Source organism: Ambystoma mexicanum, chromosome 4p (genome assembly GCF_040938575.1).
Source record: "Ambystoma mexicanum isolate Mex_15411 chromosome 4p, UKY_AmexF1_1, whole genome shotgun sequence".
Lineage (NCBI taxonomy): Eukaryota > Metazoa > Chordata > Amphibia > Caudata > Ambystomatidae > Ambystoma > Ambystoma mexicanum.
This window is the reverse complement of record NC_090927.1, coordinates 711,570,402-711,587,354: the sequence shown is the minus strand read 5'-3', so window position 1 is coordinate 711,587,354 and position 16,953 is coordinate 711,570,402. Positions and strand designations below refer to the sequence as shown.

Sequence of the window (16,953 nt, the reverse complement as noted above, 5' to 3'; positions counted from 1 at the left end):
ATGGGTTTACAGTTATTATAATAAATCTACCCGAGAATGCATGATGATTTTAACAAAGAATATGTGTAGGCTTCGAATTCGATTTATAGTGACTTTTGATGAAATGTGTTGAGGAACCTATGCTGCTATCCCCCGCCTGAGGTATTTTATTGTGTTTCATTGTGTTTTTTATTGTGCTTCTTAAAATCTTTTAAACTTTATGTTTACCTTGTTGCTGATTCCACCATGTGTAATTTTCTTTTTGTTTGTATTGTTTTTTGTGTGAAAAGTTTGATTTTAAACTATAACACACATGAAATAAATACAAATTAAAAAAGTGAAAAAATGAAAATAACAAACGTAACGCTCAAGGAGTTTCGAGCACTGGAACAATATTCTTCAGCAGCTGTTTATCTGAAATGATGAACAATATCATACTCATTTTATATAGATCTTAAATACTACACATTAATAACTCTGATTTTAATGTGTTCTAACATGTTCCAGATCTGGTATTTGTTTAAGTGGATATTAAACAAGTGATTTGGACCGTTGCTGTGTATTCCTCTGATCTACTCTTTTGTTCACTGTGATCTGAGTAGCGTCTTCTTTGAAATCTCTTTGTCACTTGTTAGTTTTATTAAACAGTCTCTAGGTTCTAAAAGTACTTTTTTCACTTGTGTAACTTGACTATATGCTAAACTCTGTGCAGTATTTTGCAGGTGAAAATGGGGTGCAACATATTATTGAGATTGGTGGTTTTTATGCACACATTTTTTGCAACTTCTCCTTTAATCCATTGTAATAACACATGCAAAGAATTGTGCATATTATTTAATAGATCAGTGGTAAATGCCCGTGGTGCCAAGGGTGCGGGTTGTTGGCATACAGCTGCCGCTTCTGTCTTTTGCGAGGGAGGGCCTCCATTGGATTTTGCCTCAGGCCATGCCCCCTTTTCCACAAGGACTGCTGTGAAGCCCCGCTAGAGTGAAGCCAGAGGTGTCAAGGGCGCACAGTATTGGTGTCCCTCTGGGTGTTGGTGGCTTGCAGTGTGCTGCCCTATTTACCAGAGTAAACTCTTCGACCATGAGTTGTCTTGAAGTCTGCTGAAGCTGAAGCAGTTGATGGATGCTGCCTGAATCATCACCGGCTGGGTCCTGCTTCTTCCATCCATATTTATCGGGTGGAATCTAATGTAATGCAATGGAGGTAACTTTTGATTCCTCTGAGGTCCTCCTTTTATCCTGTGCCTCAGTTACACTTTCCCATATTTACCAGCTCTTGCCATGTCAGCGCTCTCTGCTGTGGCCTTGACACACGCACAGGTACCTGCGCAGGATCTCACACAGGATTTGGCAGAGGCATCTAGTTCCCATCCCGTGTTTGGCCCTGGTTTTGGCTTGGGCTCCTGGCTTGAGCTGGGGGCCAAATGGAAAATGTTGTGCCTAAAGAGGAACAAACCAACTCTGATATCCAAGCCAACTATGCTATCACCTCTAGGGATTGCTGGTACAGCTGCCCTAAATATGCATAACTGTGCCAGTTCTTTTGGGAATGCACACCTATTGATTACCGAAATTGAGCAATTTCGGGGTACACCTACTGTTTCAAGCAGCTCACTCTGTGGGAGAGGGGCAATCATCGACAGGGTCGCTGCTTACAATGATTCCACTGTTCCTACAGTTTTTCATGGCACCTGGCCATACTTGACAGTTCCCGAACCAGGTCAACAGCACCATGAGGGCATATGTCCAACTTCCGTCTCTCAACCGGATGAACATCTGCACCCATCGGGTCCCTCTAGTATCCCTGGTACCTTTGATAAGGTGGGCCCAATTTTGACCTATGATCATGGCTCCTCTGGTCCCAAATATGAATATCCTCAAACCATCCCCTCATCTCTAAAAGGGAAATGGCAGGGAAAGCACACCCAGGCCATATCTTTATCCCTGCTGCCAAATTAATGGGAGGCCAAGTTGCTATCCCCATTTACCATTGATGCCATCATCGGCTCATATCTAGGCCCAGTTTACAATCCAAGTTAAGGGATCCAAGTAGGGTCTCTGACACCACTCTTGGGGATATGGGGAGGGAGCCAAAGGGGAAAAAGAGAGTTGTCATAGCTGTGGTTTAGTGTTGTTAGAAAGACTGTCACTAAAAAGCTTCTTATTTCCTTCATGGAGGTAAATGGAAGAAAAACACTCAAGAAACCAGTGTCTATCTTGGTAGTAGGGAACGGGGCACCGATTAAGTGTAATGCCCCAAGCTCAGCAGGAGCATTGGTTCATAGCCATTGCACCGAAGCCCGCAAGTAAGGAGGAGTGTGGACCCCGAGAAGAGAACAGAACCAAACCAATGAATACAAGTGTTATGACTGTCAAAGAAATGGCCCGAGCTCTGCAGGTAGCTAGAACCCCTGAGGTAATTGGGCCACCTGTGAAAGCAGCTGAGTGATTGGCTAATGACTTCTTTAATCCACCTCCTATATTGTCGGGGTCTTCTGCTCACCGGACAATATTCCTGCATGGAGTACCCAAATTAATTCCCTTGCAGCATGTACTATTCGAAGCGCTCCGGAACAAATGTTTACATTGGCTCCGCTCTGTGTGGGGGCGTCTCTTTGTAACCAGGGAGGATATCATGGACTGTATGAGGATACCTGAAAATGGAAAGGATGTGCTTGACTCTGTTGAACTAAAGGTCAGAGATCCCAAAGTGGCCAGAGACATACTGAGAATTGGCAGGCGAATCAAGCCCCCGCCAAACAGCACTATTGTATTAAGCTCCTTCGCTTGGGGAAAAACGTGTTTGGGGCCTGTCTTGGGACAAAGCCCAAGGGGCCCTTATCGACTAGAGGCATTAACGAACACTGTGGGATCACCATGTCCTGTCTCAAGATGACTCTGATTCCCAAGCCCTCCTAGTCGATACTATTATCTTTATTAATGCTTTCTTGAGTTCTGTATTGTAATATATAATATTGTGTTGAGCAACTTTTATGGCGTTCAGCCAAAATAAAGTTAGATGAATGAATTCAATGCTGAATATTTTTAGTGTATTATGTCTCAAATCGTCTTTTGTGCCTAACCTCTCTTCACATATACATCTCTGATGTAGCTTGAATTTAAAATAGCACTGCTGATTTTTCAAAACATATTGTGTGTCATAAAAGTGCATATAGGTACTTTCATAGCGGACGAATTGCTTGCACCCCTACAAGATCCAGTTTGTGCTGGTGATAAAAGCCCTGCATTAATTATCAAGGATTCAATCTCCTTTTTATCTCCATTAATCACCACTATCGTCAACTCATCCTTAACCTGTTCAGGCATCCCAGATTGTCTCAAGGAGGTCTGGATCCCCCCATACTGAAAAAAGCCAACTTTGATCCAGAGGACGTTGGCAACTACAGACCTATTACCAATGTCCCATTTCTACTGAAACTCCCCGATAAGGCTGTGTACCTACAGCTCCAAGAGCACATTCAAAAAAACAACCTCCTCAGTATACATCAGTCTGGATACCGCACAATTCATGGCACAGAAACCGCAATGTTGGACTTACGAGCAAACATGGTGGAAATCGTAGATAGAGGCAGCGTCACACTTCTCATGTTACTGGACCTGTCTGCCACTTTCGGCTTGGTCAACCAAATCTTATTGCTAGAGAGACTGCGTAATCTTATTAATTGCTCAGAATCCACCATTGCATAGTTTGCTTCATTTCGAGGTCCCAAGTGGGCAAGAGTTGCCAAGAGTGGATTTCATGCCCACCCAGAGGTATTTTCCTGTGGTGTTCCACAGGGAACCTGCCTATCGCCTTGACTGTTCAATAAGTACATGCGTCCCCTCTTTGGCCATCTGGATAGCATCGGCATCAAATATACTAACTATCCTGATGACACCCAGCTGGTCCTTGAGCTCTCGGGAGATTTTGACACAGACTATTCTGTCGTCAATGATGCTTACAACCTGATCAAAGACTGGACGTCAGTACACTCCTAGGCACTGAACAAAGGAAAACATGGAGGTGATGATTGTTGGCTCAAGTCAGAGAATAGAAATGTTAGACCCCAGATATAGCCACCTCACCATCTCTGGCTGTGTCATCCCATTAAGCTCCTCTGTCAAAACACTAGGAGTCACCTTAGACTCCGGGTTGAATAGGAAACAGCATGTTAAACATGTTAAAATGTCCTGTGCCTATGTTAATAAGCTGCTCAGTCAAATTAAACCATACTTATCATCCCATCATCTCTCTTGCTTGGCTACAGCACTTGTAAACTCTCGGCTTGATTACTATAACAGTCTCCTTGCAGGCACATCTAAACACAATTTTAAAAGGCTCCAAACAGCCCAGAATGGGGCAGTTAGAGCTGTTTGTAATCTAGGCCCGCGGGATCATATCCCTGACTCAAGAAGATCGTGGCATTGGTTTCCAGTATGCCATTGCATCTTTCATAAAATACTTACTCTCACTTATAAATGCATTGCTGACAGCGCTCCACGGTACCTTTAAAACCCGCTTTCTAAGGCCCCCACTTGGCTCCTGTAGAGCCAATAAACTCTTTGTATCCAGACACAACTTGAATAGTTTTGCTGGCACTTGCTTTCAAGTTTATGCCCCTACTTTGTGGAATTCCCTTCCTCCCCATATCAGGAATCTCCCAAACATCACCAGCTAGCAGAAAGCATTAAAAAGCATCCCTTTTTCAATCCTAATGACTAGCTCCTCTCTATTCCTGCCTGATGCCCGGACGGATCTTGTTTCTTCCTCCTGACCAGACCTTTGTCTTTCTGCTCACTGAGGCCTTCGGGCGTGTTGCGCATTACAAAAATGAAATAATAATAACGAACTGAACTTATCAGATAGTGACATTTTACAAGTTAAAACGTCTCAGATCCCATACACTGTTTTATACACCTAACACAGTAAAGATTCAACTGTTTGCACTATATGGCCATTATCCTTTCAGATAGCACTTAATGTTGTTCATCAATCGATGCCATTGTGGCATCTGACTCGCATGAATAAGAAAGTCCTTCTGCTACATTCCGAGTGGATTGTTTTAATTTCTACAAGCACCATGCTTATCCGGCAATTTATAATGGTTTTAAAAAGTTTTTTAAAAGTTTTTAAAAAATAACAAAGATACTGGTTCCTGGTTCATACACCAGCTTGTAAATGGTTATCTTTAGTGTATAGAAGGTAATCCAGCATGTATGAAAAGATATCAATTTAAACTCTGCACTTAATTCTTGCATATTTTACCCAATACGTTGTTTCTTCCATACCCAAAATGCCCTGCTGACCCACGCCTTGATAATGTTGAAGCTATGCAAAGGGGGGCAAACAGTGGTGTGTCTTGCCTGCTTCTGAATAGCTGAGTTCGGGTGTTGTAGGTGGCCCTGTAGGACACGCTAATCCTCTTCTTTCTTGCCAACACCAACCAGTCCAATGCTTGTTTCGAATTCAGACTGGCCTGCTCCCTTTTTTGAGCTTTTGGAGAAAGAAAGATTCTCACTTAGACAAACACGACTGGGTCAATGGGATAACGTTATGAATTAACTAGTCCAGGAAGGGGTACGGCGACTTTCTGATCCAGGGCAGCCATGGTGTCAGTTAACTATGGCTACTTACACTTAAAGGCTATTTCTGTGTGTGGTAAATTGAGCACATTTTATGTTTTATGCCTAATGATGCAGTTACTTCTTTGAAAAGGTAATTTACAAAGTGTGTGCTGTTGTCGGACATCTGGTGACATCATATATTCCCCAACGCGGAACACTTCTCATACAAGAAATGTTGCTGCACACTTCACAACATGATGGGCACAGGGTCCTGCTTCTATCCAGGGACAGACCACCACGATCAAATAACGTGCCCCATTGCATTGCTCTCCCATATCTGCATAATCAATGTGAAGTTGTTGGAACGGTCCGATGGGGCGGGGCAACGCTCCTCTCAACGTTCTAAGAGTCATTCCGCTGTTGTACATTCTATCACCATTTTATTCAAGTGCTCCTGAACATTTGGTATAAACCAATCCTCCTGGAGATCGGCCGCTACATGCTGTTTAAAGTATACGCCGGGAAGTGTAATTGTTCGAATGTCACGGTCAATAATTCTATGGGCATCACTACCTTCCCTGTGTTGTTTTGTCACCACAACAAATCAGTGGGAGATTGGGTGCACCCTCGTTTGATCCAGAACACTTGCTCTGTGGATGGTGCCCTTTTCTGAAGCTCAATTATTTGGGCGATGGGTAATGAGTTGTTTCCTTCTTGTTTGTCTTCTTCCTGCTTGTTTATCATAATTCACTCTGTGGTCATTGGGATCGGCAAATATGCCTCTTGTTTGGCTGCCATATCTGCTGCAGCGTTCCCTAAAGATATTTCATCATTGTTATGGGTATGTGCCTGGCATTTCACTAGTGCTACTAGAGAGGGCTCTGCCAATGCTTCTATTAGTTTGTTAAATAGCTCTGCATACTGTACTGGGGACCCGTCTGCTCTTCTGAACCTCCTCCTTCTCCATCTGGACAATCCGGCATGTACTGTGGTGGTTACATATGCAAAATCAGAGTATATTGTCACAGTGCACCCCTTTTCAGCATGGAGTGCTACAATCAGTGGCACTAATTCTGCTGCTTGGACGGAATAATGTGTGGGCAACCGTTTCTTCACTAGGACCTCATATTCCCTTTCTTCCAACCTCAATACTGCCACCCCACATGCTTTTCTCCAGTTTCTGTGCATATTGATGCTGACCCAGCTACAAAGTACATTTCCCCTTCTTCTAATGCATTTTCTCGCGCATTGGGGATATCATCCTCTTCGCCCTCTTATGTGGCATAATCATGTTCTTGCATATCTTTCAATGTACATGGCTCTGTTAAGAATGTGGTGGGGTTCACTGTTTTGCAGTGTACTACATGGATATTGGGACTTAAAAGAATTATTTAATATGCTGTGGCTCTTTGTGTTGTTAGTGTGGATTTGGATCTTTCTAATATCGCAAACAGGGAGTGTTCGACAAACAAAGTGATGGAACATCCCATGACAATTGTAGAACTCTTTTCAACAGCAAAGGCGGTGACTGCGAGGGCTTGTTCACATGTGCAGTGAGCCTGCATTACTGAATCGAGTGTGCCTCTGTAGTATGCCAATGGTTTGTGACCCAGGGATGTCTTTTGTGTTTGCACTGCTGTCATGAGTGTTCCATTGAAGTGTGAGAACAGGTAAAATTCCCAATCATAGTCAGGTGTAGCTAAGACGGAAGCTGTGCTGATCAATTCTTTCAGGCTTTCAAATCCCTGTTGCATCTCTGGTGTCCATGTTATGTGTGCTTTGTCTTTCTGAGCCTCTTTTAGACCTTGCAGAAGGGTTTGTGTGTAAGCAGCATAGTCAAGTATCCAAGCCCTGCAGTAATTGCATATTCTGAGAAACATCTGCATAGCATTAACTGTGTAGAGTCAAGCTGAGGCGCGCGTTGTTGCAGCCCTGTCAGGAATTACTTGTTTACCATCTTTTTAAATCAATTGGCCCAAATACAAGACCTCAGTCAGACAGTACTGCAATTTCTTTTTGTCTACTTTATACCCCTTGTGGGCTAACAAGTGGAGTAATTCAATAGAGTCTCTTCGACAACCTTCTTCATTCTCACTGCAAACGAGGAGCTTGTCTACGTTTTGCATGATTGTACTTGGAACTTGAAAAATGCCTAAGTTTTCATGCAATATTCTATTGAATATGCTTGGGCTTTCACAGTAGCCTCGAGGCAACCGGCGGTGTTCGTATCTCCTCCCACCCACTGTGAAGGCAGTGAGATATTGTGAGTCAGGGCCAAGTGGTACCAAAAATAATGCGTTCTTGAGGTCCACTACAATGAAATGTGTGGCCGCTTTTGGAATGCTGCACAAAATGGAAGCAGCGTTAGGGACAAGAGGACACTCTTTTTGCACAATGTCATTACGTTGGCGGTGGTCCTGGACCATAAGCCACGCACCCCCTGTTGCTTTCTTGATCGGATGCACTGCAGTGTTAGACGGCGATGTTGAGGGTACAATTATACCCCACTGCCCGCCTGAGCTGGTTGCTGCCCCTAGGGAGAGGCTCACACGTTGTGGATAGACCGTGAACAGAGGCTCTTGGAAGAACACAGGCACGTGAGTATAAAATTGCAAAGATGAGATGCATTTGGGGAATGTGAGGGATTTAGAGCAGAATGATTGAAGGGAACACACACGGGTAGGATGCACATATTGTTTCCTGTATTCCTTCTTCTGCCTCTTAGGATAATGGGTATTGTTTTACCCTAGGTAACAGTGCTCATGGCTTTACAGTTATTTTTACAGGTGTGATCTCTCTTGGTAACCCTACATCATGTGGTTTTGTGGTCCACAGGTGAGGGGGAACTTGTTGCATGTCTTTGTCATAGTGGGGATGCAGTGCACTGACGACGGCCATGAGCGGGCTTGGCACTTTCCTGTATTGCACGATCACTTCAAAAGGGATACTTATTTACAAAATAATCTCCCCATCATTGTCATTGTCAGTGAACAGCTCCTCATCAGATAATTTGCATAATGGTATGTTTGGGTCAATACACAGTACTGTGTGCCACTTGCATCCATGCGTGCCCCTTCCTATTGCCACTATCCTCCTTGCAGATACCTGTACTCCCTGCATGTCTAACAACAATATTGTCCCAGCAACTATTTCAGGGGTTGCTACTGGTCGAAACACAAATTCTGATGGCACTCTCCATTTGTGTCTAGTTAGTTCAGGCACTGCCCTTGCAAAATCCTGATCCAAAGATAAACATGCCAGGATCCACTGGTACCCCTCTTACCTTAAGTTCATTGGCCACAGAAGTTATCAATAGCATCGCTCTGAGAGGGCACATCCCAGGAGTTGAAAAAACAATTCCTCTATCAGTGAAGGATATGGTCATGTTCAACTTACTGAGCAAATCCCGGCCTAGTAGGTTGAAAGGCGAGCTTTCATAATACAATAGGGGAGTTTGTGCTGTTTTCCCCCTATCTTAACATCCAAATCTTTTTTAAAAGGAACCGGTACTACAGTCCCAGAGAACCCTTGTGTTTTTAGATTTTTGACAGATAACAGAATATCACCTTCACGTATACATGATTTCTCTGCCCCCGAGTCCACCAGAAAGATAAACTGTTTCATTTCTATCTCTGCCCCACCAGTGGTTCCTCTTCTGGATTGTAGGTAGTGGATAGGACTGGACATGCAAGTGCTCGCTGGGGGCTGTCCTAATCTGGGTGAGTGTCTGTGCCAGGACAGGAGAAAACATTTTCACTGAGCACTCACGTTCCCTGATATGGAGCCGGTGCACCATTTGGGATAGTGGCAAAAGGGTTGTTATGCCGGTACAACGTCCTTTCATCTTGAGATGAAAGGACGCTGGGTTTTTCTCTGTTGTTATTTCAACAAGAAAACTCATCGAATTGTGTAGGGTGGTTAAAAAAATATATAGGTAGGGTGTGGGTGTTAGGGAATAGTTAAATAATTAAAGCAATAAATAAAAAATAAACAATGAGTTTTCTCGTAGAAATATCCATGGAGAAAAACCCATTGTTGTTTCATCCCATGATGAAAGGACATGGAACCGTTATGCCGATGGGCCATTTGGTTAGGGCCGTTTGGCTGTGACTGCCTGTTGTGTGGTGGGTGTCAGATATGATATGCTTGATTTTACTGATAATGCCCCCTTGTCTATGGTGGCATTCCCGGGAGAAGTGGCCCCACCACCCGCATTACCAACACTGTCCTTGTCCTGCCCCTCGGGGCCCTTGTCCCCCGTATCCTCCTCTACTCTGTCCCTGGAACCCACCCCGTCCTCTTGCCGGTCTTCCTTGCCATTGGGGTCCCATGTACTGCTGCTCTCCTCCCCACTGCTCCCGCCCATTGTCTGCCCACATTGCAGACATTCTAGCTTGTGCAGCCACAGAGACTCCTCCCTCCTCCACTGGGTGCTCCGTGGCCAATGCTGCTGTTCTCTCTTTCTTTGATCCTCCTACAGTGGTGCACTATGATGCTTTGAATCTCATGCCAGCCTTTGGCTTCTGTACTTGCTTCGGGAGCCCTCTTTTAATTATAAAGTAAAATAGGGACATAGATTTGTCCCACATGGTTCCCATTCCTGCCCTCCACATCTCCTGCACCCGAAGAATGAATTGCACAGCATCTTCCTCATCCCCCATAGTGCACTGCATTATAGAATGTAAATCGGGGGTATCTGGGAAGGTTCTCTGCAGGTATTCCCACACCTCTGCTCTTACATTTTTAAACAATTCCCCATTATGAGTCTCATTGCTTGTGGATACCCCCGTAAATCCTGTTTTCACCCACACTGAGTCTGTTTGATCACCTACTGTGGAAACCAGGAGGATTTTGATGTCGCAGATGGCCAACGGCACGCCTACCGTGTTTTTTTCAAATGTGTAAATCCATTTCCCCACAAGGAGTTTTTATCCCTCTGTGCCCAAGGTACATAATGGGGTTGTCCTGCCCCTTTGTGATAAGGGGCATTTGGAGTTTGGATTTTACCTTTCCACTGTTTATTTTTGTTCCTTTCTTTTTTGCTGGGGCTGTTCTTCCCATTTTATTTCGAAGCCTTCCTTCCCACCCTTCAATCATTCTTGGGGATGTCCATTGCACTTTCTGTATCCCTCCCACAGCTCCTTCTTCTACTTCGTCAAAATCACTACAGTATTTCCATTCATCCTCTGGTAGGCGAGAGGAGCTTTTTCGAGGTGGCTCTCCTACCACTGATTTTTGTGTTGCTTCGCATATTGCTCTTAGATGCGCTAATTCCGTTCTAGTAGACGTCAATGCTATTTCAAGATCCTGAGTGCTTGGTCCGGTGGGACCCAGGGTGGTGCGCTAATGGATCATAAGGTGGTGGTGGGGCAGTGCTAGGTATTGTCTGTGCACTGTTTCCAGGCACGTACACTGGGTCTGCATATACCTCTGCTGGCCTTGTGCATAAGGGATATATCTTTTTGGGTTCTTCCCTCCCTTTCTCTTTTCCCCCTTCCTCACTTTTTGTTACTTCGGGGGACACTGATACCGTTTCCCTCTTATTTATGGTTGGCGTTTCCTCAAACATTCTCAACAAATCCAACACTTCACGTCTGTTTTGGAGTTGTTTCCCCTTATATTTTGCCATCAGATCTGTGGACAGGTGTCCTAACGTTCCCTTATCAAAGGGCCCCCTCTTCTGGCTAGGCATGCGATAATCCATCCCCCTTTGTTTCCTTTACCCTCTGTTCATGATCGTTTTTTATTTGTTCATTGTACAGAGGGAGATTCTTAGAAATATGTTGGGTGTCCATTCCCCTGTTTTCTATTGACACTCCCTTTGTAGTCCCTTATAGGGCCTCCTTCACTTTCCCCTTCCCGGTGCAACTCTCTTCTTTCTCTTCTAAGGTATTCAATGATATCGGAAAAATCTCTGTCTTCTCAAATACAATACAATATTTTTTACACATGAAAACATTGAATGTTTTAAATACCCACAAAGACGCACTGAAAACAATAACAATTGGACATATATTGAACGCATTAAAACAAATAGACAAAAATACATTTACCGACACCCCCTTTACCCTGCCGTTCTCCTTTAGAGCATATTCACTATCTCACTTACTACAACACTCGCCTCGTCTCCGCACCTCTTGGGTCTACCTCCACAGCTTATAAAAACACCCAAAAATTATAAAATAAAACAACAACTACTACTTAATCCCAAGTCCACTAATTATTTGGAGCTCCTACTTTTTTCTCTTCCTTGTTATCCTCTGCACTGGTCGGGACAGAGCACAGTGGTGCGGCCTTCCACCTCCCTTTCAGAGCGAGGTTCCTATATATCCTCTACATTTTCCACTTACTTCTCTTAATATAAACAACTAATGGCCATGAAAAAAGAAAGCGCTTCACTTTAAACAATCACTCTACTCATCCACATCCTACCCATTCGTGTTCCCTTGAATCATTCTGCTTTAAGTCCCTCACATTCCCTAAATGTATCTCATCATTGCAATTTTATACTCACGTTCCTGTGTTCTTCCAAGAGCCTCCGTTCATGGTCTATCCACAACATGTGTGCCTCTCCCTAGGAGCAGCAACCGGCTCAGGCGGGCAGTGGGGTATTCTCAAAGCCAGAACCCACAATAACTTTTCTCTTCTGCATACACATTTTTTGGAGATGGGTCAGCCATAGGTGGGGGCGGCCCTGCTGGAAGAAGCCCTGGATCTCACCACAAGCACGGGAGGGGGTCTCCTGGAATACCGCGCAAAGGGGTCAACAAAGGAGGGTCACCCTCTTTAAAGCACATAATATCCAATAGACCAAAATAATGGACACACCACGCTGGGGAATAAGGCCAGGAGATAAATTGCAAAGATTAACACATTTCATATCAAATAAAATTAGCAAGCAAAGAACTCTGCTGGCCGAGAGCACTCTGCCGAACAATACACGGGCAGCACATTAAAAAGGCACACAGCATCATTGATGACATTTAAACATACAGTGCAGACTCTGGCATCAGGTTGGTGAGGGACCTAAGGGGTGGTTGATACTAGAAGGGATGCATGATGCTAATTGGTCATTGCTCCCAGTTTCTCCTCGCACACGTTGGTCAGCTGGGTTCATCTCTGTGGTGTGATGGTCTGGGCAAAAGTGATGCAGTCCTCTCTATCTAAGCTAAGCAATTAAAACTAACAATTATAAGAATAATGGCTCTTATTCACATTCTTTCATAGAAGGGGTATCAAGAGAAGATGGGTTTATATACTGGCATTCCGACCTCTCCACTCAGGGTCCTCTTTGATACCTTTATTCCAGCACCCAGGTGCCCACCCCAGATGATTGCTCTGCCATCCCCTTTGCTTAGAACTCTCATGATATAGGTAGACCTGTGTTTCTTTTGGGAGGATACATTGCCTGTGGTGGGTGTTCTGAAATGGTCAACGTGAGGGGGTCTGATGGTTACCAGCATTAAAGAAGGTGAGGGGTTGAAGACTGGTGAGACTTGGCCTATTGGGTGGGGGTTGGAAGGGCTTGGGCAGTTTAGTGGAGATGCAGGGGCACTTGTGTTAAAGGCTGCCGATGATCTCACGTTCTGCAGTGAGCACAATCTGGGGAAGTGATGCAGGACAATTGCAACAATAAATGATTGGACTTCTGTGAGAACAAGCCTTGCACGTAGCACGCAAGGCAGGCAGGTGATGTGGTGGGGGTTTGGGCTCTCGGTGCTGTGTGAGGCGCTGGGGATGGGGAGAACTGGATTTCACAGAGGGATGGTTTTCAGGGCCTAGTTAGATGATGGTGCTTGCTCAAATACAAAATGCGCTTGTTTGTTTGGTAGGGGTAGGGTGTTACAGGTACAGTTCTATATTACATCATGTGATCCGGTACCGTGAGGGTGGGGCCACTCCTCCATTAGCTTACTTGGAATTTAGACACAGTAGGAATGGTGAGGGGGGTGGGATTTTACCACCTCATCCCCAACAACATTTACTTCTATGTACTGTTGTAATACTTTCAACAACCTTATTGCTCCAACCATATTGAATGTCCCTGGGTTGTTTCGACCATTAACATGCATCAGTTCACTGACCTTTCTTTCAGAGCTTGCAGTTTTCAGATGCTGGTGTTTGAAATTTAGAACAATGATTGTGAGAAATGTGTCTGCTTTGAATGTGCTTTGTTCCCCTTAGTGGAGGGTAGATCGCACTTCTGCAGCATCACACTTCGTCTAACCGACTTTTGAATGTTCCTGGAATTAAAAGCATAAGAGGAGGGAAATGCATTGTTTGAATGATCAGTAACTTCTGCGTAATTAAGGCAGCCAATGGAGCCCGATTGGAAGGGTTAGTCAGCAATCTATACATTCAAAAACATTTCAAACAACCACAATTATTAGTCATAGATGATTCAAAGGAGGGATTGTGTGACATGGTTCAGTATTAGGGCTTTACAATGATCTGTTTACCAACTAAGAGATAAACTAGTCGAGATGTCCAACACTTGACTGTTAAAGAATACTAGGTGCAGGAGTATAGGTGTGCCTATTTCAGAAAGTATTTACATGCAGATGAAAGTCACTTGTCTGAGTTCTGAGGGTTATCGCCTCAGTCTTGTTACACCTGTCTGAGCCACGCATCCACGCATGCAGGTCTTCCTACTGGTTACCAGACATTTGATCGAAAAAAATTGGTCGACTGGACAAATGGTCGAACCAATTTCGTCGAAAACCAAATGGTCGAATGTTTTTTTTTATTTTTACCCCTTTTTTTTCGGGGGGTCTCCCCAACCCCCTTTTTTTTCTAAAAAAACCTTTTTTTCCCTAAACTACAACCTTAAAAATATATATATAATTTAAAAACAAATTCAACCATTTGGTTTTTGACGAAATTACGTCGACCAAATGTCCTGTCGACCAATTGTTTTCGATGAAATGTCCGGACACCCTTCCTACTGAACATCATCAGTTTTGTGCCTTCTATGAAAACATGCCCTTCTTCTGATTTTGCTCGCATACCTGTACAAGAAAAATGAGATTACATAAAACATATATGTTTGTGACTTTTATCAGGGGACGCCTTCTATAGTGAACTTTTTAATGTGTTTTGCAGGAGGTGGAGATCACAAACACAGTCCCAGAACAGCCGACGGAGCAAATTGTGGAGTTCACTGTCACCCTCACTAATCAAAGATATACAGAAGAGCTGAGTGACCCCAGCTCAGTGCCCTACCAAGAACTGGCAGCAAGCTTTCAACTCCAGGTGAGGACATTGCGCAGACAATATCATGCCAAACAAAGCCAAATATTGCTAGTGCCATCAGTGGAATGGCACATAAACTCTCTTTGTCACTCTGTAGAATGCCCTCCATTCCTCCCTCTCCCCACAGTCTCTCCCTCAGTATCCACACCTATTTTATAAAAACTAGCGTGTGCCACCTGGTAGCCAAGCACCATTGTTTGTAATAATTTACATTTAATTTCATTTTCATTGTATTGAATTTATAATGCGCTTTTCACCAAAAGCACTATTACAAGATAGTAGATAGCGGTACATGATAATGCAAAAGACAACTTAATAGAGGAGGGGGAGAGAAACAGAAGGTCACTAAGTAGAAAGAAGATGAGCTTCCAGGTTATATTGAAAAATACAAAGAGATGAAAAAGAGCGGTTAGAGAGAGGGAGAGCATTCCAGCGTTTCGGGGCTAAGAGGGAAAAAGATTGTAATTGGGAAGAAGCAGAGGAGGATTTGGGGACAGTGAGAAGAAGCAGATTCTGTGATCAGAGAGTCCTAGTGGGAGAAATGAACGAGACAAGCGAAGTAAGATAAGGAGGAGCCAAGCCGTGGGTACATTTAAAAACAATTGAAAGAAAAGGGTAGAGAAGACGTGAATCAAAAGGAAGATGTGATTGATAGAAGAGTGAAAAGGTAAGGAGAAGACGATGAGCCGAAGAATTACAAACAGATCAGGGAGGAAGAAGATGTGAGTCAGGGAGGCCAAGAAGAAGAGAAGAACAGTAGTCGATACAAGAATAGAGCAACCGGAACAGAAGACTTTTAGTAGCATGAAATGAGACATAGGGTTGAGCACGATTATTGTTAAAAAGGGCATAGTGATAGGAGTGGGCAATAGATGAGATATTCAGTTTAGAGGAAAGCGAGGGATCAAAGGTAACCTCCAAATTGAGTGCAGAAGAGGAAAAGGGCAGTGAGGAAGGAGAAAAAAGAGAGATGGAGGAGGAAGAGCAGACGGAATAGTTGAAGCTGGAAAAAACAGAAACTCAATCTTAAAAGGATTGATGTGTAGAAAATTAGAAGACATCTGGTTTTGGACAGCAGAAAGGCACGTTGATAAAGTGGAGTACAGAATAAAGTCAAAGGAAGAGAAATAGAGAAAGATTTATGTATCCTCTGCATGCAGGTGAAATGAATGATTACATGAAGAAATAAGAGCAGAGAGTGAGGCAGTGTAGAGAGGGAAAAGGAGAGGATCAAATACATAACCTTGAAGGACACCAAAGAGAAGAGAAAGTGAAGAAGAGGTATGTCCAGCCCAAGTTACAGAATAGGACCACTAAGAAAGATAGGAGCGGAACCATTCACGGACAGACCCAGTAATACCCAAAGATGAAAGGGAGGAAAAAAGAGTGTGATCAACAGTATCAAACATCAGATATTAGAATGACGAGCAAAGAGAAGAGAGTTAGAGACATGCAAAAGAGCAGATTCAGTAGACTGAGAAGGACAGAATCCAGATTGAAGAGGTGGTAGAAGAGAATTAATATTAGGGGAAACTAACACATTTCAGAGAGAAAAGGAAGAAGTGAAATTGGGTGAAAATTAGCATGAGTGGAGGGGCCAAGAGTCTGTTTTTTTTTTAAATTGGGAGAATAAGAGCATGCTTAAAGGTAGCAGGGAAACATGAGTTAGAAAGAGACGAATTAATGAGTGAGGTGTTATGACGAAGAAGAAGATGGGGATGGACATGTGGAATAAGAGAAAAGGGAAGAGGATCAGTAGGAGATGCTGTTGGATGAGCACAAGTAAGAAGGGCAGAAGTATCAGAATTGATAAGAGGAGAGAATGAGGATAAATCAAATGAAGGTAAACTCGAAGAAGAAGGACAAGGAGTGGGAGAAGAAGCAAAAGCAGACCAGAGATTAGCAACGTTAGATGTGAAATAACTTGCAAAGTCAGAGGAAGAAAGAGATAAAAGGAGGGGCGGGTTGGGAACTTCAGCAGACAAGATGTTGTGTAGAAGTTGGAAAAGGCGATGAGGGTGGCAAGAAAGAGAAACAGTAAGATCAGCGAAGTACGATTTTTTTTGCCAGTGTAAAGGTGAAAGTGCAGCAATATCAGACGGTGATTGAGATTTTTTCCAGTGCCACTCAGCTTTACGCAGACAGCAGCAGA

At 43.7% G+C, this 16,953-nt stretch overlaps 1 protein-coding gene across 2 annotated transcripts in view; it reads left to right on the top strand.

Annotated features, from left to right (window-relative positions):
* IMPG1 (interphotoreceptor matrix proteoglycan 1) overlaps positions 1–16,953 on the top strand; it is a 1,923,199-nt gene that overhangs the window by 940,171 nt on the left and 966,075 nt on the right. For both annotated transcript variants that reach the window (XM_069606284.1, XM_069606285.1), the window contains exon 7: positions 14,652–14,801. In XM_069606284.1, coding sequence (XP_069462385.1) covers positions 14,652–14,801 — 150 coding nt within the window. The remainder of the gene's footprint in view (positions 1–14,651; positions 14,802–16,953) is intronic.